At 40.3% G+C, this 22937-nt stretch overlaps 1 protein-coding gene across 1 annotated transcript in view; it reads right to left on the minus strand.

The window, feature by feature from the left end:
• Positions 1–812: 812 nt before the first annotated feature.
• The window catches only part of LOC132710049 (uncharacterized), a 71817-nt gene continuing 49692 nt past the window's right edge, over positions 813–22937 (minus strand). The window contains 4 exon segments of the mRNA XM_087884161.1: positions 813–3458; positions 3461–4753; positions 4909–5069; positions 19224–22297. Of these exon segments, the coding sequence (XP_087740287.1) occupies positions 3438–3458; positions 3461–4753; positions 4909–5069; positions 19224–21306 (3558 nt within the window). The 5' untranslated portion in view covers positions 21307–22297 and the 3' untranslated portion in view covers positions 813–3437.

Here is a 22937-nt window from a genome sequence, read left to right on the forward strand (position 1 = left end):
CAAGTCTCGCCCTGTGTTAGGCTTCCAAGAGTTTTCCCCAATGTTGAGGTAGCAAGTATTCTGCTTAGCAACTTGCACATTCAATTAATAGCTGCCTCAGGGAGAGCAGGACGATTCAGGTAGTTAAGAAAAGTGGCCTCACTTAACAGCTGTTGCAACATGCAACCATAATTGCAAGACCCATAATAGTTCTATCTAGAGGACTACTTTTATGCTGGCTGGGGAATTCTGGGGTTAACATCTGGGTGAAAACAAGGTAGAACACTTGAAACTCCAAATGTGGGTCCATAATCAACATACAAAAAATTCCTTTTTGAAGAATTCCACTACTTCTGCAAAAGGAAATACCCAGAAGCTTCTGCTGATAACCAGAAAATGGCAGTTAGCCATTTTCCACTTTCCTTTTCTCTCCACCTACAAATTTAATCCTGAGAAACGTTTGAGTAAAAAGAATCAGGACAGAATTCAAACAGTCAGTTTCTCAACCTACACTTTGAACAGGAGATCACAAATGAAATTCAAGCCTTCTCTAAACTCTTCAACTTTTGCCTCATATGGATTTCCTTGTGTGCAGGGATGATTTATGCTTGAAGTAATGTCCACAGACTGGACATTTCAAAGATTTCTCCATGGTGTGAGTCCTCTGGTGTCTCACAAGGTGGAAATTCTGACTAAAACCTTTTCCACAGTTAGGACATTTAAAGTGTTTCTCTCCTGTGAGTCCTCTGGTGTTTCATCAGGTAGGAATTCTGAAACTTTTCCCACAGTCAGGACATTAAAAAGGTTTCTCTCCTGTGTGAGTACTCTGGTGATATTTTTTATAAACAATTTTTTTAATTTTTCCATATAAACATACATATTTTGTGGACTGTACATTGACTGGGTCAAGTCTTTTTTAAACAATATTAACAACAATAATACAAATCAATATGTGTAATCCTATTGTTCCAACTTCAACAATACTATTCTCATTTCATAATCTTTTATCATTTCCCCATTAATCCATTTAAATATAAATAACATTTCTTTATGTCATTTATTTGTTCCCCTACTAAAATGCTATTATTAACTTTCATCCAAATGTGTAGGATTATTAATAACACCAAATATTAACAATATTAAATCAATCCCGGAGTATATCTCAAAGTCCCCCCAATTTCCAATCCTTAATATAAACATTTGCAATATATTTTAACAGACTATAAATAAATTTATAGTCTAAATTTCCTAATTCCAAATTTCCTTCGACTAATCTTTATTTTATATATATACTACTATTTCCCCTATTAGTAATTTATATTTTCTTACATTTTCTTATTTCCATCATCTCTTAACCTTTTTCCATATTAACAATAATACAAATCAATATGTATAGTCTTAGTCTTCCAATTTCAACTGTTATTCTCTTTTCATAATCTTTTATCATTTTCCCATTAATTCATTTAAACATAAATATTTCTTTACGCCATGTATTTATTCCACTACTAAATGCTATTATTAACTTCCATCCAAATGTGTATAATTACTAATGACACCAAATATTAACAACATTAAATCAATTCAGGGTGTAGATCTCAAAATCCCAATTTTCAATCCTTAATATAAAAATTCACAATATATTTTAACATACTATAAATATTAATAAAACCGCTAAATTTCCTAATCCTAAATTCCCATCTATTGATCTTAACTTATTCTGTATATATACTACTATTTTCCCTTTTAGTAATTTCTTATATTTTCTTTTATTTTCTTAGTATCCATCATCTCTTAACCTTTTTACAATCCCATCATCTATTGACTTTTTAATCAGCCATTTATCTCTCTCTCTTGGAATCCTAAAGCTCTTTTTGTTGTGTTTATGTCTACTGAACATTACCTTCTGGATATCCTTTATCTGTTTCTGCTGTATTGTTTGAACACCCCAACAAAATTTCTTTCTTTTTTTAAAAAGATTTTTTTTTTAATCTTTCTTTTTGGGGGGAGAAGTTTTCTCTTTTCTATTCTTTTGTAAGCTTTTGAGGAGTTCTCTAACTGGTTCCTCTTTATTCCTTTCTCTTCTTTAGCTTCTTGCGTCTCATTTTGAATTTCTTCTAAATTCTCACCTATTTCTTGAGTATCTTTTCCCCCCACTTGTTGAGTAGCTTCTACATTCATTTTTATCATTCTTTAAAGATTCCCTCATACTTTTTATCATCAAAATTATATCTTCATGTACCTCTATATCCATTTTGACAATTTAATGAAAATTATTCAATATATTTCTATAATTCCAATATCCCAATATTTTAAACCTCCTTTTATACTCTTAAGTTTTTAATTCACAACTTTGAAGTTTCCCTATTATATATTTTCCCAATTGTCCAAATTTTCTTCCTTTCTCCCCCTTTTCCTTTAACACCTTTCTTCTTTTGGCTCGTAGAGTGTTCTGTTAAATAACATTAGAAGTCCAAGTCCAGATTAGTCCACTATATTTCTCCAATCTTTCAAATCTATGATCCAATAGCCAATTTTAATAATGTTTAGTTATGTGTAAGTTCCTTTTGAAGTCTTCAGAAGAGAAAAAAAAGGAAAAAAGGAACTCATCAGATATTCTCACAGTTATCCAAGTCATAACATAAAATCAAGGTCAGGTCGTCTTCCAGATGTTATTGCTTCTATTCTGTGTATTAGACTTTGTGTATATTAAATTCACTTTCACTAAGTATGCTGCAATTGCTGTAGTACTTCACTTCATCCAATAGGTGGTACTCTTATTGCCAAATCTCACATTATATAGTCTGTCAAAAACAGCTGATTATCAATAAATCCAGGGGGTTTAAAAATACAAATAGACAAAACAATTTCTCCCAAGAATCACTTTTCAAATTGTCTAAGCTTTTTTTTCAAGTGTTCTATGCTTTTTAGCGTCTCTTGGGCTTCTTTTGCCTCTTAATTGTCTGCAGTTTTTTTCTCCGTGTGTCAATCCACCGCTATCTTAGAGTTATCTAAGATAGTTATCTATCTTGCATTTGCATCAGCTCTTTAAGGTAAAAGTCTCTATTATCTCACCCAGTTTCAATGCTCTGTCCATACACCGCTCCAGCACAAATCTTGTGGTCCCGTTGTCCCAGAGAAAAATGGCAGTCGTCCCTGCTGTCATTTGGGAGAGGTTGCTTCGGACCAAAACAAGGAATTTGCAGATTCCTCGTGGTCAGTGAAGCGCTTCTCCTACCTTCACCGCCCCGTCAAGGTGGTTATGACCCCATAGGGTCCCCCAGCAGCAGTTACCAGCTGGATTTCACAAGGAGCCTGCTATTTTCCAGCCGTTCTCGCCGCTATCTCAACTGGAAGTCCACTCTGGTGATATATAAGGTGGGAAATGTTGAATGTTGTGACTGAAACTTTTCCCACAGTCACAACATTCAAAGGGTTTCTATCCTGTGTGGCTCCTCCTATCACCAGGTGGGAATTATGACTGAAACTTCTCCCAGTCAGGACATTCAAAGGGTTTCCCTCCTGTGTGAGTCCTCTGGTGTTTCACCAGGCTAGAATTATTACTAAAACTTTCCCCGCAGATATGACATTCAAAGGGTTTATCTCCTGTGTGAATCCTCTGATGTATCACCAGTTGGGAATTCTGACTGTAATGTTTCCCACAGATAGGACATTCAAAGGGTTTCTCTCCTGTGTGAGTCCTCTGGTGTCTCACCAGGCTGGAACTCAGACTAAAACTTTTCCCACAATCAGGACATTCAAAGGGTTTCTCCCCTGTGTGAGTCCTCTGGTGTGTCACCAGGCTGGAATTATCACTAAAGCTTTTCCCACAGATAGGACATTCAAAGGGTTTCTCACCTGTGTGAGTCCTCTGGTGTATCACCAGATGGGAATTCTGACTGTAACATTTCCCACAGTTAGGACATTCAAAGGGTTTCTCTCCTGTGTGACTCCTCTGATGTCTCATGAGGTGAGAATTCTGACTAAAACCTTTTCCACAGTCTGGACATTCAAAAGGTTTCTCTCCTGTGTGAATACTCTGGTGATATATAAGGTGGGAATTCTGACTGAAACTTTTCCCACAGTACCAACATTCAAAGGGTTTCTCTCCTGTGTGAGTCCTCTGATGTCTCATGAGGTGGGAATTCTGACTAAAACCTTTTCCACAGTCTGGACATTCAAAAGGTTTATCTCCTGTGTGAATACTCCGGTGATATATAAGGTGGGAATTCTGACTGAAACTTTTCCCACAGTCACAACATTCAAAGGGTTTCTCTCCTGTGTGAGTCCTCTGATGTATTACCAGGCAGGAATTCTGATTGAAACGTTTCCCACAGACACAACATTCAAAGGGTTTCTCTCCTGTGTGAATACTCTGGTGTCTTGTGAGGTTGGAATTATCATTAAAACCTTTTCCACAGTCTGGACATTCAAAGGGTTTCTCTCCTGTGTGAGTCTTCTGATGTTTCACCAGGCTGGAATTATCATTAAAATTTTTCCCACAGATAGGACATTCAAAGGGTTTCTCTCCTGTGTGACTCCTCTGGTGGTTCATGAGTTGGGAATTTCGACTAAAACCCTTTCCACAGTCAGGACATTCAAATGGTTTCTCTCCTGTGTGAATACTCTGGTGTTGAACCAGGCTGGAATTATGACTGAAACCTTTCCCACAATCAGGACATTCAAAGGGTTTCTCTCCCGTGTGAGTCCTCTGGTGTCTCAGCAGCCTGGAATTATCACTAAAACTTTTCCCACAGATAGGACATTCAAAGGGTTTCTCTCCTGTGTGAGTCCTCTGGTGTATCATAAAGTGGGAATTTCTAATGAAAGTCTTTCCACAATCAGGACATTGAAAATGTTTCTCTCCTTTGTGAGTTCTTTGGTGTTTCATCATTGTGGAATTATCACTAAACATTTTCATACAAATAGGACATTCTCTCCTGTGTGAGTCCTCTGGTGTCTCATGAGGTAGGAATTTCTAATAAAACATTTCCCACAATCAGAACATTGAAAGGGTTTCTCTCCTGTGTGAGTCTTCTGGTGTCTCACCAGCCTGGAATTATCACAAAAACTTTTCCCACAGATAGGACAGTCTCCTTTGGGTTTTCTCTGGTATATCACCAAGGTTTGAATTACAACTGAAAGTTTTCCCACTATGCGAGTCGTCTGGTATTTGTTGAAGCTGGAAGTTTCAATCAGGAAACTTTTCCCCACAGAAAGGTCATTCAAATGATTCTTTTTTCCTGTGGAGTTCTCTGAGTTTCCTGTCCGTCTCTGAGATGGACATTTCTAATGAAGCTTTTCCCACAATCTAGACATTCGTACAGTTTCTCCCTGGAGTCAATCCACTAATGGATCACCAGACTGGAATTGTGACAGAATTTTTTTACGCAGTCGGCACATTCAAATGGTTCCCTTCTTTGTGGGTCTCAGGTACTTCACCAGATTGGAATTCTCACTGAAACTTTGCCCACAGAAAGGATGTTCAAATGGTTTTATTCCTGTGTCTGCGTCCTTTAGTGTCTCAGGACCTGGGAATTTCTAATGAAACTTTAACACAATCTGCAGTTGCCATACTCACTATAGCATTTACTGTATTGGGAGCACTTTTATGGCTTCCCCCTTGTGTGGTTGTTTCCATGAACCACAAGGGAGTTGTTCTGACCAGTTTTTGCTACATTGAGATAATGTGTATGGCTTTTCTCCTGTCTAGCTCCTCATTACATAATCAGCTGTGATTTGGAATCTGTGCTTTTCCCACAATAGGCAAATCTATGGAGCTTTTCCACAGCTGATATTCTTGAGAAAGTCAAAAATATGTTCAACGCCTTGTTTAGTGATGCTTCCATTTAAGCCGTTTTCTTCCTGACAGGATGTGGCCTGCATTCCTGTCTTCTCAACGTGGCTTTACTATTGACCTTTTCCTCCCCACTGACTTCCAGATATTTCCCTTTTTTGCTGATTGAAAAATAATCTCCTCTGACTTTTCATGTAATGTATCCTTGAGTTCTGCATAATCTTCTTATTCGAGTTTGAAATCTTTCTTGATTTTCTCTTGTTTGTCTAACAGCTGCTGGAGGAGGAGGAGGAGAATTGTGTGGTTTTCTGAAAGAAATGAAAAATATTTTGATTTCTGGCTTGATTTTCTTCCCTTTTCAACGTTGCTTGTTATTTACAGTTGTCCCGGGTGTTGTTATTGCCATCCTCTTTGTCTGTAGGATTCAAAGAAAAGTGTAGCTTTTATTGTTTATAAAATGATTAGAAAGGTGAAAAAAGAAAAAAAGTATATATTACAATGAAAAAGCAAACATGCCCCAATGCTATAATAGTCTCTTATCTTATTTATGATCACTTACAACATTGATGATTCATTTGATACATGGAAGACTACTAAGATCCATTCAAATTCAGTTGTTGATTGGGATCAATCACAAATTCTTAGCAATTCAAAGGACTATCATCAATTATATCTTGAAGTGTTGGGGATAGATTTTATCATTGCAGACATATCCCTACAGAGAGAAATACAGATACATCCACATGTATACATGGAGAAAATCTATGACTTTCAAACCTGACAAAATGTCAGGTTACAGTCAAACCTTCTGAGCTAAATTTAGAGATGTGGGGGCTTTAACTGATGAAATGATGCCAAAAGCCTGTGCAAGATTTGAAGCACCACTTTTGCTCATGGAAGTCCTCAGCTGCAAATAACAGCAGAAAATACTGTCTACAACCCCTCTGGTGACATCCTTGTTCAGATAGTCCTCACTTAACCTACTCCAATTGGAACTAATATTTGCGGCACTAAGCAGCCTGATTATTAAACATGATGTCACATGACAGGGCCAATTTACATCTGTTCCTCTGTAGTTGTTAAGCAAATTACTGTGGGTTGTTAAAGATAATTTAATATGATCGTGACTTGTAATTTCCTGCCACTATATCCACTGATTTTGCTAATTAGAAGCTAGCTGGGAAGGTCACAAATGGGGATCATGAGTGTGGGATGCTGCCACCATCATAAATGTGCAACTATTGGCAGAACCCGAGTTGGTGCAACTCCTTTTCCTGCACCTTCAAAACCACAGTCACTGCTGACGTGCGGTCACTGAACAATTGCTAGGATTACCACAAATTTTGTGGACCAGGTGCATGTCTGCTTCTACTGTGCCATAGTAACTTTGAAGGCTCAGGGAAGAAGTGGTAAGTGAGGACTACCTGTGCAACCAAAGATTCCAAAAGGTCCTCAATAGCTATTTCTTAGGAAGTGCTGGATTAAGCACAATTGAATCTGGTTAATACATGGATGGTGGGACAGGAAATACAATACTTATTGGCAAGACATGGAAGTAAAAAAACATTGATCAGTTGAACAGTGTTCCAATACTGGAAGAGTTCACATAAAGAAGAGGGTGTCAACTTAAGTTTCCGAAGCACCAGAGAGCAAGACAAGAAGCAATGGATGGAACTAATCAAGGAGAGAAGCAACCTAGAACTAAGGAGAAACTTCCTAACAGTGAGAACACGTAACCAGTGGAACAGTTTATGTTCAGAAGTTGTAGGTTCTCCATCACTGGTGGCTTTTAGAAGGGATTGCACAGCCATCTGTCTGAAATGAGCAGGGGATTGGGACAGAAGTTTCAGTTCATCCCAGTGACGGAGCACCCAGAACCATTCCCAAAGAATCAACCTCCACTTGAAAGAGGCTTTTTCAAGCTTCCCACCAGCAGAAATTGCAGCCCCCAGTTTCCCAGCCTGCAGCACCAGTGGGCTTCCATTTGGGGAGGGAAGGAACCTGCAGCAGCCGCAGCTGAGAGGCTTCAGCCCAGTTGCTTCTCCGCTTCCAGGCCGTGGAGGGAACCGAACAGCCCGACTTGCTCCCGGACTCTCCTCCCACCTGCAGCCCTCAACTCACCTGCCAGCTGCTGCTCCGACCCTGGGAAGAGCACAAAAGCCGCTCTGCACACCAACTTCCTCTCATAAGTCTTCCGGAAGAGGAAGTTGCTCTGCGCTTCTCCTCCCATCCCATCCTTTCTAGCCATACAGTACTTGATGGTTTTAACTCTCAAGAGTTTAAATTTAGAGCCCGCCTACTGTATTGTCAGCTTTCTAGGCACAGATGTTGTCCCCTTGGCCTCCATCTCCTGATAGGAAACATTTGTCCCGTCTCTACCTAAGGCGTGTGGAAGGTGTTTTCACTGATTAAATGCTATCAAGTCGTTTTTCTCTTCTAGCAACCGACTTTTGCAACTGAGCCAAGTGTGATGTGCTCAGCTGTTAACTTGAATAGAATAGAATAGAATTCTTTATTGGCCAAGTGTGATTGGACACAATAAGGAATTTGTCTTTGTGCCGAGCTCAAAAGTTAATGACTTTTACAGAATTAGCTTTCTTGGGGGTGTCTCTCAAGCCTCTCTGCACCCTAAATCTTTATGACTTATTTAATGTGGCTCCCAAAGATTTAGGACGGGGCACCAAACCCTCCAGGGAGCCAGCTTCACTCTTGCTGGCCAGGGCTGCATCCAGGGGCACGGAGGATAAAGCTTGATTCCTGAAGGAGGGAATTGTATATCTGCTAAATGTTAAATGCCATGTGTAAACTCTGTAAATTTACTTGCGGGGAAGTCTCCATTAGGTCACAGATAGAGGAAAATATGCAGCAGGGGTTAGAAAATGAGGGCTAAGAAAGGGGACAATTGTCAATATAGAGTAAAAGAAATGTTTCTAAAATGCATTTAAAAGAAAAAGGAAAAATAGAATATCCCACCAAAGCACATGGCTGACTGATCACCAGGCTAACTTTATTACAGGGACACCCTACGCTGCCATTTTTAATAAAGATCTAGTAATTTTAGATGGTGATAGTGGCGTTTTAGCTATCGGCTCTAAGCTCTGTTGTATGGAAGAAACTGAAATATAAGAGCCTCAAAATATACAGGTAGTCCTCAATTTACGACCATAATTGAGCCCAAAATTTTTGTTGCTATGTGACTCTGGACACTGCAAATAAATGTAAGTCAGCTGTCAAGCATCCGAATCTAAATCACATGACCATGGGAATGCTGCACTCAGTCATGAGTGTGAAAAATGGTCATAAGTCGCTTTTTCAGCGCCATTGTAACATTGAACGGTCACTAAATGAACTGTCCTGAGTAATTGTTCTAATATCTGCTTCCTTCTGGGTCACTTACAGCAAGCTTTCTTCGGATAGCCTGCTCTCAGCCACGGTTACCTGAGCTTCTTCTCTCCAAGCGTCCCAGGCAATCCTGATTGATTTTAAAAGGAGAGCAGATCTGTTGTCAAGGTTGCGACAGATGCCCTAATTAACTCATGAGTCTCGAGCCAAGTTTCAAAAGGAATCCAATGATTTATTTATTTATTTATTTTGTAAAAAGTTTTTCTTTATTTTTTACACATACACACACACACAAACATACAATGTATTTTTGCTGAACAGGCTATTTGGCCAGTTAACAAACTTAAACAGTTTTTGCTCCTTACAATTAAAATTACAATTTCTATACCTCTTTTTTGCCATAGTATTTATTTTCATCTATTTTTTACCAATATTACCCTTCATTTCATCTCTAATTTTAACCAAATTCCAATTTTACCTTCTATTCTATATTAAGCCCCTTCTCATTGTCATCTGTTTTTATATCCGTCATCAGAATAATTAATGTTGTGATGCTACAATTGTTCAATTCTTATAGGAATAGTGGACCAGCTTATTTTATAGCATATATTTTCTTAAGTAATACAGTCCAACATTTTAATATAATCAATTACTTATGTAAATATCTTTTCCATTTATATTAATGGAACAAAAATGGAACAAAAAAAAAAAGATATAAACGTGCCTATTCCAATTAGTTCCATTTTCATACATTAAATAGTTTTCCCATATGTTCCTCTGAATCACATCTTAATCCTTTCTACTTTTACCACAATATACAATTAAAAATATTTCATCTATTTCAATTTCCTTAATTAAATTTAAAAATATTCTGGCTGTTATCCTCTCATATTGCTTCCCCCATGTATTGTTTCAAGTCCTCACTTAATCATTTCTATACACACCACCATAAACCATTAAAAGTATTTCAATTATTACAATTTAAACTTATTTATATTTCTAAAAAAAACCCTCATCATTATCTAGATTTCAAAAATACAAATGCTAATATTCCAATCATTGTTCAATTCATTTTCACCATCATATGATTTACCATTATTTCTTACTACAATTCATATTTCAGTTCTAGATGCATACCTCATATTCCTTTCATTTCTTTCTCCTTTTCTCCCTTTTCGTTTTTATTTTTACCTTTTTCTTTCCCCTTCTTTCTGTGCTTTAAAATCCTGATCTCTCCTATTTTGCCCTATATTTCCCATTGTTCCCTCTCTCTTTTCCCTTTTTTTAATTTCACCACTATTTAGCCCGCTGTTTAGCCCAAAATTGTCATTCTGTATCGGTGGGTTCCTCCCGGTTCGGTCCGGTTCCGCCAAGCCAGTAGCGGTGACAATATGACGTCACCGAACCGGTTCTCCCCCCCGCCTTCCCACCCCCTCACCCCCCCACGTTATTCTTACCTTTTATTTGGTCCCACCCCCAATCTATTGCTGCTTCCTGAGTCCCAGCTGATGACTAGAGGGAAAAAAACTGTTTAAACTCTTGCCGCGGGGCTTCAAAGGGCCGTCCTACAGCTGATCAGTGTTAAAAGCAAACAAATGAGTCGGGTCGTAAGTGTGAGGACTTTCCAGAAATGACTCTGACCAGCTAGCCACGCCCACCTAGTCACATGACCTCCAAGCCATACCCACAAAATAAGCCACGCCCACAGAACCGGTAGTAAAAAAATTTAGAACCCACCCCTGTTCTGTATGTCAAAGTCCTGGATTCTTCTCTTCTGCCCTATATTTCCTGTTGTTTTCCACCCTTTTTCTCTTTTTTGTATTTTCCCTGTAAATCCCAGTGTAATCATTTAAATTCTTTATATTCTTTCTGTTCTACCCTTCTTTCCATGTTTGTCTCTTTCTATCCTCCCTATTTCTTTCATTGTTAATCCCAATGTAATCTCTAAAAACCTCCTTTTTATTATTACTACTATCCATATATTCAATTACTTTTTCATATTTAATCACATTTTCTTTATTTTCAGCCTCTGTGTCTTGCTTCTCCGTCTTTGTTTCTTTGTCAGCTTGCATATGCTCTATCTCGTTTTTTATGTCCTCAGATTTTAATTCCCCATGCATCATTGTACTTATTTCTCTTATTTCCATTTTCCACGACAAGTACATCGATTTGATCATTTCTCTAATTTCCTGTGCCATTTTATTCTTTTTGATTTAGTATTATTCCAATTTTAAAAGTTCAGTTGTATTCCTTCCCCCCGCCCCCCAAAGTCAAACCGCTTGCAAGCAAAGGAATCCTCCCCAAAAGTTCTCACGGCTGTTGTCTGTAACGTTCACAATTTTCCAAAACACAAACCAAGTTACAGAGTTTCTTTTTGCTCCTGAAGGTGTCTCTCTGCAATCCACAATTTCCAGTTATCTAACAAGTATCCATTTTGTTTCAATCTACATTAACAATCTTCTCTTTTTCTTTTTAGCTTTAAGAATACCAAATCAGTTTTGTAGTCCAGTCCAAATTTAAACAGCTCTTTTCACTTCTTTTTTCCTTTTTCCTTTTATTTATACAGCACTTCTATTACAGGGTTTATTGGCCATTTTCTTTTATTTTTCTTTAAATTCACAAGAAAGTAGAGAAAAAGGATCTATTTATTTCTTTCCGATCCTTTAATCAATCTTGGGGTAATTTATTTCATTTTAAAAATTTTCCAAAAATTTTTTTCCAAGTCGTTTGGTTCAACAATCAGTTTTTTATTTGGGTTTTTATCTCTTTACAATTACGCTTCAACATCCTCTTTTCTTCCTCCCATGCTTATTAGCCACCGGTTTTTTGCTAGGGGTCTTCAGTTTTTTTTTTTTTTTTCTTATTGTGAATTGGCTGTCACTCACCCAGCTTAAAAAACTCCGTTCCATTCACTACTCCTGCTCAATGCCTAGTCCGGTTGCCCCAGTTTCATGACAGCCGCAGATACGCCTGGAATGTGCTCCCCCCTTACTTCTAATGGCAACTCGAGAGCACACTAGAAATGCTTTTGCAAGTCAACACATAAATTTACAAGGAGTCAACCTTAACATGAAGGTTTTAAAACTCCCAACACAAAGAAAAATGCAGGCACCAGTTTTAAAGCATGTGCCACCAGTGGAATACAATCTGGGGAAGGAAGGAATTTAGAGCAGCTGACATATCTCAGCCTTGTTGCTTGTCTGCTTTTATAGCTGGAGAACCCAAACAGCCCTACTTGCCCTCCGGCCTCTCCTCCACCTGTCCACACCTCACCTTTCAGCTGCTGCTTCCACCCTGGGAAAACCAGGAGGGCCATCCTCCCCGCCTCCACCCTCTCAGAGGAGAGCCGGAAGAGGCTGTTCTCTTCTCCTCCAAATCCTCTCTAGAAATCTACTGTTGGAATGTTTATTTATTTATTTATTTTTAACAATTTTTATTGAACAATTTTTTAAAATTTTGACAATTTTCTTCTTTGCAACATTTCCACATCAGTATACTTCCACTATATACATATCCATTTCCCCCCTTACATCTATATACATGTGATTCCATTATCTTTTATACATATTAACATATTAATATACTAATTTATATTTAAATAAATTTAAAGGGATGCAGTGGCTCAGTGGCTAAGTCGCTGAGCTTGTCGATCAAAAGGTCGGCAGTTCAGCGGTTCGAATCCCTAGTGCCACGTAACGGAGTGAGCTCCTGTTACTTGTCCCAGCTGCTGCCAACCTAGCAGAAAGCACATAAAAAATACAAGTAGAAAAATAGGGACCACCTTTCGTGGGAAGGTAAATGCCTTTGGCATTTAGTCGTGCCAGCCACATGACCACGGAGACGTCTTCGGACAGTGCTGGCTCTTCGGCTTTGAAACGGAGATGAGCACTGCCCCCTACAGTTGGGAACGACTAGCATATATGTGCGAGGGGAACCTTTACTTTTACCTTATACTAATTTATAAACATACATTTTGTGTATTAAAGTTGTTTTTGACTTCAGTGGTCACATCGATAGACTTTCTCCATGATGATTATCCCTAACTTTTCTTTTCTGGCCTCCCAAGTATTCACTCATCATCATTGTAACAGAGCAAGAAGCTTCCCATGCATATTCTAATGGGGGTGACTTTGGGATCTAGGTTGAACGAAATAGGGGTTTCCCTATACTCACCTAAAGTCCCATCAAATACCGTGTTTCCCTGAAAACAGGATATCTCCCAAAAATAAGGTCAAACCTGTTTTTTGGGGTGGGCCTAAATATACACCCTCTCCTGAAAATAACCCCCCCCTCTCATACACACACACGCACACACAGGTCCCTCACCCCCACAAGGCAGCCACATCCCTGCAAACTCCTGCACCCCCGCCCCTTTCATTGCCTGCGGCACTGACTGTAGACATCAAGTGCCTGCTCCTGTGCCATGGTGGCAGCCCGCCCGCTCTTGCCCCCTCTTCCAGGCACCGCATCTGCATAGCCTGCACTACCAAGCGCCTGCCACAGCAGCCCCAGTGCAAGCATTGCCATCCCAGGGCTTCCTTTACAGGGTGGCCACTGGCAGCAAAGCTCAACCGTGGGTGAGGAGCGTTGGCCATGGCTGGGCCAGACGAGCTGTGTCTGTTGGTGCTGCCCTCAGTGTGGCTGCCTGGCGTCTCACTGCCGGGCTCCTGGAAAGAGTAAATTGGACCTGCAGGATCTCTGGCGGGTGCTCCAGTCAGTCAGCGCTCAGGCAATCGGAGTGGAGAGGAGCAGGGGGGGGGGAAGGGAAGGCTTCAAGCCACTGTCACCATAGAGTGGGAAGCACACTCCCAGAGTGGCCGCTGTCCTGGCTGGGATTTGGAAGCCACAGAGGCAGTTTCGGGGAGAGAAAGAAAGACGTCTACTGCTTCTGCTTTTGGCTGTATGCAAGGAAATCAACCAAGACATGATGGTCAAATAGGACCCCCTGTCCAATTCCATGTCACGGTGATCCCTCAATTTGAACTGTGACATGTAATTTCTTGGTGCGATAGGTGCGATAGGTGTCTGAATGTCCAATGATTGCTTGATGAGTTCCCTTGTTTCCTCGGTTCGATTTTCTCTCCATTTATACTTCTGAAACCGTGTTTTCTGGAATGCCGTTTGGGTAGCATATAGTCATGGCAGGGAAACTGGTTGTTGGTTTTGGTTAATAAAAACTGGCTGGGTTCTGGCTATTTGCTCTTGTGGTGCACGGTGGCCACTTCTCTTTGCTTATGGCTGCTACTTTGTTTCTTCATTGCTGCTGATTTATTGGAGGATTTGTTTGCTCTGGCTTTGTCCAGCGCTACTTAGAACGTGATGCCTGGTTTGCTGAATTCAGTCAGCTGCGATTTCTCTTATTTTTGCAACAAAGTCATTAATTGTCTCCCTCTCTCTTTGATAACTCCGGTAAAAGTAATTCCTCCTTACCAGGTTCAAGGTGGCTGGTGCGTAGTGTTTTCGCAGCTCTTAGAACTGAAAAAAAAAAAAAATTGCTACTAACCTGCCTTCCATTGAGGACCTGTATACTGCACGAGTCAAAAAGAGGGCTGTGAAAATACTCACATCCTGGACATATATTGTTTCAACTCCTACCCTCAAAACGACGCTATAGAGCACTGCACACTAGAACAACTAGACACAAGAACAGTTTTTTCCTGAACGCCATCACTCTGCTAAACAAATAATTCCCTCAACACTGTCAAACTATTTACTAAGTCTTCACTACTATTAATCTCCTCATCGTTCCCACTACCCATCTCTTTCCACCTATGACTTACGACTGTATCTTTCTTGCTTGTATCATTACAATTTATATTGATATTGTTTCCTGATTGCTTATTTGTACCCTATGATTATTATTAAGTGTTGTACTTTATGATTCCTGATTAATGTATCTTTTGCAATCCCCACCCCGAATCCAAAACGGTTCCCAGTTCCCCCGCTGCACATTGCAAGGGAACTGCCCGGCCGCCGCCTGAAATGCGGCTCTGAAAATTGGATTGGGGAATCCAGGCAGCGGTGGCTGGAAAGGAGGGGCGTTTTACTTTAGGAGCTCCCGTTCGTCTTGGCTTGGATCCTGGGCGCAAAGAGGGTTTAGGCAGTGGCGGCGGCGGCTCCTCACATTGCTGGGGGGTGAAGTCATCACGAACATTGTCTGCCCTGAGCTGCCCGCTGGGTGGCCAGAGGGGTGACCAGCCTCAAATCGTGGCACCTGCCTTGTTTCCCGAAGCTGCCGGGTGGATTCCCACCCCCCTCAGACCGTCCCAAAGAGGTTTGTTCCTCAGGCTGTGCCCCGACCCAGATCCCCGTCGCCTGGAACTGCCCAAAAATGGCCGAAGGTTGGGGGCCGGTGGGTGGGCGGGGCTACATTCGGCGTATAAGACGCACCCAGATTTTCACCCCCTTTTTGGGGGTAAAAAGGTGCATCTTATACACTGAAAAATACGGTAATTTGAGCCATCTCTTTCTGCCTCATGGAGTCCAAGAACATAGTCATATAGCTACTCGTTTCATCCAGTTTACACTTTAAAAGGGCATCTCTGGCGGCAACAAGTGTGAAAACTCGTGCTTTGGGTAGCTTGTGCAAAATGTCATCAAGTGTTGGCATTAAGTAGTGTGACCGTTTCAGGGCCATATTCAGAAACTTAGGATCAATGCAGATTCTAATCTTCTCCGGCCTGCTAATAACAACCATGTTGCTTATCCAATCAGTGGGCTCAGATATTGAAGTAATATGTCCGTCTGCCTCATACTTATCTAGTTGTGCTTTACCCTGCAGCTTAATAGCTATAGGCACATTACGTGGAGCACTTTTATTGGAGAAATGGTAGAATCAAGTTCAAAATGAACCTCTCCTGGAACAGATGCTATGGGGCCCTCAAATACCTCCTTGTAAACTTGGGAGGATTTGCTATTTTGTTAATGGTCTCACCAGTGGTTTCAGGGGATAACTCATAATATTGTGTAACTCGGCCGGAATGGTGAACTGCATCAACCCCAAGTGCTCACATGTTGATCCTGACAGTAACGGCTTCTGATCAGCTTCCACAATCTCAAATTCAAGTTTATAAATATCCCCACGTATGCTGCATTCTGTTTGAAATACGGACAGTGATTCCATTAGTTCCCCTGAATATAACTTCAGTTTAGTACTACTAGGCCGAAGAAGTATCTCGGGTGCCAGTTTCATTTTATCCTTTAGCCTCATTACATCACATGTTGTACCTGAGTCCAGCTGGCAGGGTTGAATTATGTTATTAAACCTGAGATTTATAAACCATTTTTTTGCCCTTAGAGTGTACTGTGCATTATTTCCTATAAACCACATCGGTTCATCCGATTCATCCTCCGAGTCTGACATTTGCTCAATTGTGTGCAGCTTCCTCACTTCCATTTTACGTGCCCAACACACTCCTGCGAAGTGATTTAACTTCCAACACACACTGCAGGTTTTTTCATCTGCAGGGCACTGCTCTCTCTCTTGTATATGCACACTGACGCAATACTTGCATGCTACTTGATTATTTGCAAACGAATTATAAAGCTACATTTTATGTTTGTACTGATAGTTCATCATACTCAGCTGTTGTTTAGAGACTGTATTGACACAATCATTAACATGCTCTAGAGCTTTCAGCCATTTGTCAGTAAGTTCTATAGTCCAACACATCTCAATTGCTGCTTATAAACTTAAATTATGCTCCCTCAAGAGGCAGCAGCGTGTGCTTTCACTGGTAACGCCTAAAACTATTTTGTCCCGAATAAGTTCGTCTCTTAAGGGGCCATAATCAGAGCTTGCAGCCTTTTCCCTTAAGCATTTGACAAAGTTATCTATTGTTTCACCTTCTTCTTGCTTTCAGCTGCTGAATATATATCTTTCATAAATGACATTTTAAGAGGTCTAAAACAGACCTCTAAAGCATCTAGGATAACTTTGATGTTGCTTTTTGCTCCTCAGTAGGGATTGTATTTATAAATGTGGAGGCATTCACTACCCATCAATCTCCTCAATGTGGTGGCTTGTAATGCTGCCGGTTTATCTATCAAGCCTCTAGCTAAGGAATAGTCTTCAAGCTCTGCCCTGAATGTATCCCAATTGCTGTTTCAGTCTCCACTCACCCTTATTTATTTATTTATTTTTCAAACTTTTATACCGCCCTTCTCCCGAGGGACTCAGGGCGGTGTACAGCCAATGATAAAAACATCAATACAAAAGTTAAAACAATTTAAAACTAATTAAATAATATGGCCAATAATTAAAACCCCAAAAAACTAAAAACTAAAACCCATTAAAATTCTCATGCCGCCAGACCAGCTTGCTGAAATAATAAAGCCTTAAGGCCTCAGGCAGAGGTATGTTGTTAGCAGCTCCCATTCTGATGAATTCCTTGCTTCAACTGCTTGGCTTTTGGGAGTATGCCTCAAATGTATCAGGAAGACATAGATTGAGACTTCTGACACCAGCAGTTAACAGTGATAAGCCATCATTAGCAGTATATATGACAGAAACCGGAAAATGCCTCACAGGAGCAGCTAAAGGCAACTCCTAGAGAGGCAGGAAATGCATCTCAGAATAGAGCTTACACAGCAGACAGAACCACTGTAACAATTAACACCAGTAGGAAGTCTTCAGGAGAGCACCGAGAATATTTCAGTGCCCCCATGACTACAGAAGTGGCTGTTCTCATTGTTGGCCAGGATTTGTCAATTTATCAAGCCCAATTACATAGTTCTGTAGTGAACTATGTGTGTTTGTGTACACACACACACACACAAACAGTATGTGTGGAGCCCTCATCACTGAGCAAGAGTTGGGAAATGAGCTTTACATTATCTTTTTTATTATTAAATTCATTTATTATTAAACTTAATCACTGTTCATCTCATAGTTTGAGGCAACTCTGAGCAACTTGCCTTGCCCTAATGTTCATAGCAACACTGACAATACTCATGTTTACATGTCAAAAGCTACTGATAATAGTAACATAATGCATTTTCTTAAAAAGAACATTTTCTACTGTACATTTTTTCTTGTTAAGGCAGCAAAACAAAGTTTGTCACTCTTCTACACAACAGTGTGGCAAAAGAGCAGTCACTTCCACAAGTCCACCACATGGCCCAGGGACATCCAGGGCCCACTGAAAATGGTGGCTGCTTCCAGGGCACAGTCATATGTTCCAGGGATGTGTCCTCCCCACTGCCACAGCATGAGGATCAGAGATCTTCAAAGGTTAGGAGGTGGAAGGTGTGAGGGATGGAGGAGTGTGAGTCAGGTGTAAGGGGACCCTGGGGGTGGGGGAAGAGAAAGGACTAGGTGGGACCCTGTGGAGGAGTGAAGGGGCTGAGGGGACACAATGGTTAGGAAACAGAGTACAGGGTGTCTTGGAGAGCAGGGGAGGCCTAGGGATGACTATGGCAGGCTAGGCTTCCAAGAATTTTCCCCAACGTTGAGGTAGCCAGTGTTCTGCTTAGCACCTTGCACATTCAAATAATAGTTGCCTCAGGAAGAGCAGGGAGATTTGGGTAGTTAAGACTTAACACTTAACGGCCATTGCAACATGCAACCGTAATTGCAAGGCCCATAATAGTTCTATCTAGAGGACTATATTTCTGCTGGCTGGTGAATTCTGGGGCTTAAAATCAGGGCAAAACCAAGGGAGAAAACTGAAATGGACCACATGTGGGTCCATAATCAACATACAAAAGCGCCATCCAAAATTCCTTTTTGAAGAATTCCACTACTTCTGCAAAAGGAAATATACAGAAGTTTCTGCTGATAACCAGAAAATGGCAGTTAGCCACTTCCCTTTTCTCTCCACCTACAAATTTAATCCTGAGAAACATTTGAGTAAAAAGAATCAGGCCAGAATTGAAATAGTCAGTTTCTCACCTACACATTGTGAATGGGAGATCACAAATGAAATTCAAATCTTCTCTAAATTCTTCAACTGTTGCTACATGTGAATTTCCTTGTGAGCATTAAGGGATGATTTATGCTTAAAGTAATGTCCACAGACGGGACATTTGAAAGATTTCTCCAATGTGTGAGTCTTCTGGTGCCTCATGAGATTGGAATTCTGACTGAAAACTTTTCCACAGTCAGGACATTTAAAGCGTTTCTCTCCTGTGTGAGTATTCTGGTGTTTCACCAGGCTAGAATTATCACAAAAACTTTTCCCACAATCTGGACATTCAAAGGGTTTCTCTCCTGTGTGAGTCCTCTGGTGTCTCTTGAGATTGGAATTCTGACTGAAAACTTTTCCACAGTCAGGACATTTAAACCGTTTCTCTCCTGTGTGAGTTCTCTGGTGTTTCACCAGGTTGGAATTCTCACAAAAACTTTTCCCACAATCAGGACATTCAAAGGGTTTCTCTCCTGTGTGAGTTCTACGGTGTTTCACCAGGCTAGAATTATTACTAAAACGTCTCCCACAATCTAGACATTCAAAGGGTTTCTCTCCAGTGTGAGTCCTCTGGTGGTTCACCAGGCTGGAATTATCATAAAAACTTTTCCCACAATCAGGACATTCAAAGGGTTTCTCTCCTGTGTGAATTCTACGGTGTTTCACCAGGCTGGAATTATCATAAAAACTTTTCCCACAATCTAGACATTCAAAGAGTTTCTCTTCTGTGTGAGTCCTCTGGTGGTTCACCAGACTGGAATTATTATAAAAACCTTTCCCACAGATTGGACATTCAAAGGATTTCTCTCCTGTGTGAGTCCTCCGGTGGTTCATGAGTTGAGAATTTCGACTGTAAGCTTTCCCACAATCTGGACATTCAAAAGGTTTCTCTCCTGTGTGAGTCCTCTGGTGGTTCATGAGGTGGAAATTTCGACTATAAGCTTTCCCACAATCTGGACATTCAAAAGGTTTCTCTCCTGTGTGAGTATTCTGGTGTCTCATGAGGTGGGAATTATAACAAAAACCTTTTCCACAGTCTGGACATTCAAAAGGTTTCTCTCCTGTATGAGTACTCCGGTGACATATAAGGTGGGAATTATTTCTGAAACTTTTCCCACAATCAAGACATTCAAAGGGTTTCTCTCCTGTGTGAGTCCTCTGGTGGTTCATCAGGCTGGAATTATAACTGAAAAGTTTTCCACAGTCAGGACATTCAAAGGTTTTCTCTCCTGTGTGAAGTCTTTCGTGTTTCAACAGGTTGGAACTCTGAGTAAAACATTTCCCACAATCAGGACATTCAAAGGGTTTCTTTCCTGTGTGTGTTATATGGTGTTTCACCAGGCTAGAATTATAACTAAAACTTTTCCCACAATCTAGACATTCAAAGGGTTTCTCTCCTGTGTGAGTCCTCTGGTGTTTCACCAGGCTGGAATTATCACTAAAACCTTTCCCGCAATCTAGACATTCAAAGGGTTTTTCTCCTGTGTGAATACTCTGGTGTCTCATGAGGTGGGAATTCTGACTAAAACCTTTACCACAGTCTGGACATTCAAAAGGTTTCTCTCCTGTGTGAGTATTCTGGTGATATATTAGGTAGCAATGCTGACTGAAACTTTTCCCACAGTAACAACATTCAAAGGGTTTCTCTCCTGTGTGAGTCCTCTGGTGTATAACCAGGTAGGAATTCTGACTGAAACGTTTCCCACAGTCACAACATTCAAAAGGTTTCTCTCCTGTGTGAGTCCTCTGGTGTCTCACAAGGCGGGAATTATCGTTAAAACTTTTCCCACAGATAGGACATTCAAAGGGTTTCTCTCCTGTGTGAGTCCTCTGGTGTATTACCAGGTCGGAATTCTGACTGAAACGTTTCCCACAGTCACAACATTCAAAGGGTTTCTCTCCTGTGTGAGTCCTCTGGTGTCTCACAAGGCGGCAATTATCGTTAAAACTTTTCCCACAGATAGGACATTCAAAGGCTTTCTCTCCTGTGTGAGTCCTCTTGTGTATTACCAAGTAGGAACTCCGACTGAAACTTTTCCCACAATCACAACATTCAAAGGGTTTCTCTCCGGTGTGAGTTTTCTGGTGTCTCATCAGGTGGGAATTATAACTGAAACTTTTCTCACAATCAGGACATTCAAAGGGTTTCTCTCCTGTGTGAGTCCTCTGGTGGTTCATGACTTGGGAATTTTGACTGTAAGCTTCCCCACAACCTAGGTATTCAAAGGGTTTTTCTCCTGTGTGAATACTCTGGTGTCTCACCAGTTTGGAATTATCAGTAAACATTTTCGCCCAGATAGGACATTCAAAGGGTTTCTCTCCTTTGGGTTTCCTCTGGTGTATCACCAAGGTTCAAATTACAACTGAAAGTTTTCCCACAATCAGGACATTCAAAGCATTTTTCTCCTCTGGTGTATCTCAAGGTTGGAATTCTGACTGAAACTTTTCCCACAGAATGGTCATTCAAATGTTTTTTTTCCTGTGGAGTTCTCTGTTGTGTGAGATGGACATTTCTAATGAGGTTTTTCCCACAATCTAGACATTCGTACAGTTTCTCCCTGGAGTCAATCCACTGATGGATCACCAGACTGGAATTGTGACTGAATTTTTTTACGCAGTTGGCACATTCAAATGGTTTCTCTTCTTTGTGAGTCTCCGGTGCTTCACCAGATTGGAATTCTCACTGAAACTTTGCCCACAGAAAGGATGTTCAAATGGTTTTATTCCTGTGTCTGCATCCTTTAGTGTCTCAGGACCTGGGAATTTCTAATGAAACTTTAACACAATCTGCACACTCATGTTTTCTCATTGTGGCGAGTCCTCTGATGTATCTCCATGTTGCCATTCTCACTAAGACCTTCCTGAGGAAGCATTGTCCAAAAATATGGACAATGCTTTGTTTAGTGGTGCTTCCATTTAAGCCATTTAAGCCATTTTCTTCCTGACAGGGTGTGCCCTGCATTCCTGTCTCCACTCCGTGGCTTTACTATTGACCTTTTCCTCCCCACTGACTTCCAGATATTTCCCTTTTTTGCTGATTGAAAAATAATCTCCTTTGACTTTTCATGTAATGTATCCTTCAGTTCTGCATAATCTGCTTTTTCGAGCTTGAAATCTTTCTTGATTTTCTCTCTTTTGCTGGAGGAGGAGGAGGAGAATTGTGTGATTTTCTGAAAGCAATGGAAAATATTTTGATTTCTGGCTTGATTTTCTTCCCTTTTCAACGTTGCTTGTTATTTACAGTTGTCCCGGGTGTTGTTATTGCCATCCTCTTTGTCTGTAGGATTCAAAGAAAAGTGTAACTTTTATTGTTTATAAAATGATTAGAAAGGTGAAAAAAGAAAAAAAGTATATATTACAATGAAAAAGCAAACATGCCCCAATACTAGTATAGTCTCTTATCTTATTTATGATCACTTACAATATTGATGATTCATTTGATACAGGGAAGACTACTAAGATCCATTCAAATTCAGTTGTTGATTGGAGTCAATTACAAATTCTTAGCAATGCAAAGACTATCATAAATTATATCTTGAAATGCTTTGTATAGATTTTATCATTGCAGACATATCCCTACAGAGGGAAATACAGATACATCCACCTAGACATGTATATATGGAAAAAATCTATGTCTTTCACACCTGACAAAATGTCCCTAAATGGTTTCAGTCAAATCTTCTGAGCTAAATTTAGAGATGTGGGGGCTTTAACTGATGAAATGATTCCAAAAGCCTCTGCAAGCTTTGAAGTACCACTTTTGCTCATGGAAGTCCTCAGCTGCAGATAACAGCAGAAAATACTGCCTACAACTCTTCTGGTGACATCCTTATTCAAGTAGTCCTCACTTAACCTACCACAATTGGAACTGATATTTGCATCCCTAAGCAGCTCAATTATTAAGCATGATGTCACAT

Source organism: Pantherophis guttatus, chromosome 2, assembly GCF_059756535.1.
Source record: "Pantherophis guttatus breed Tessera chromosome 2, ASM5975653v1, whole genome shotgun sequence".
NCBI lineage: Eukaryota > Metazoa > Chordata > Lepidosauria > Squamata > Colubridae > Pantherophis > Pantherophis guttatus.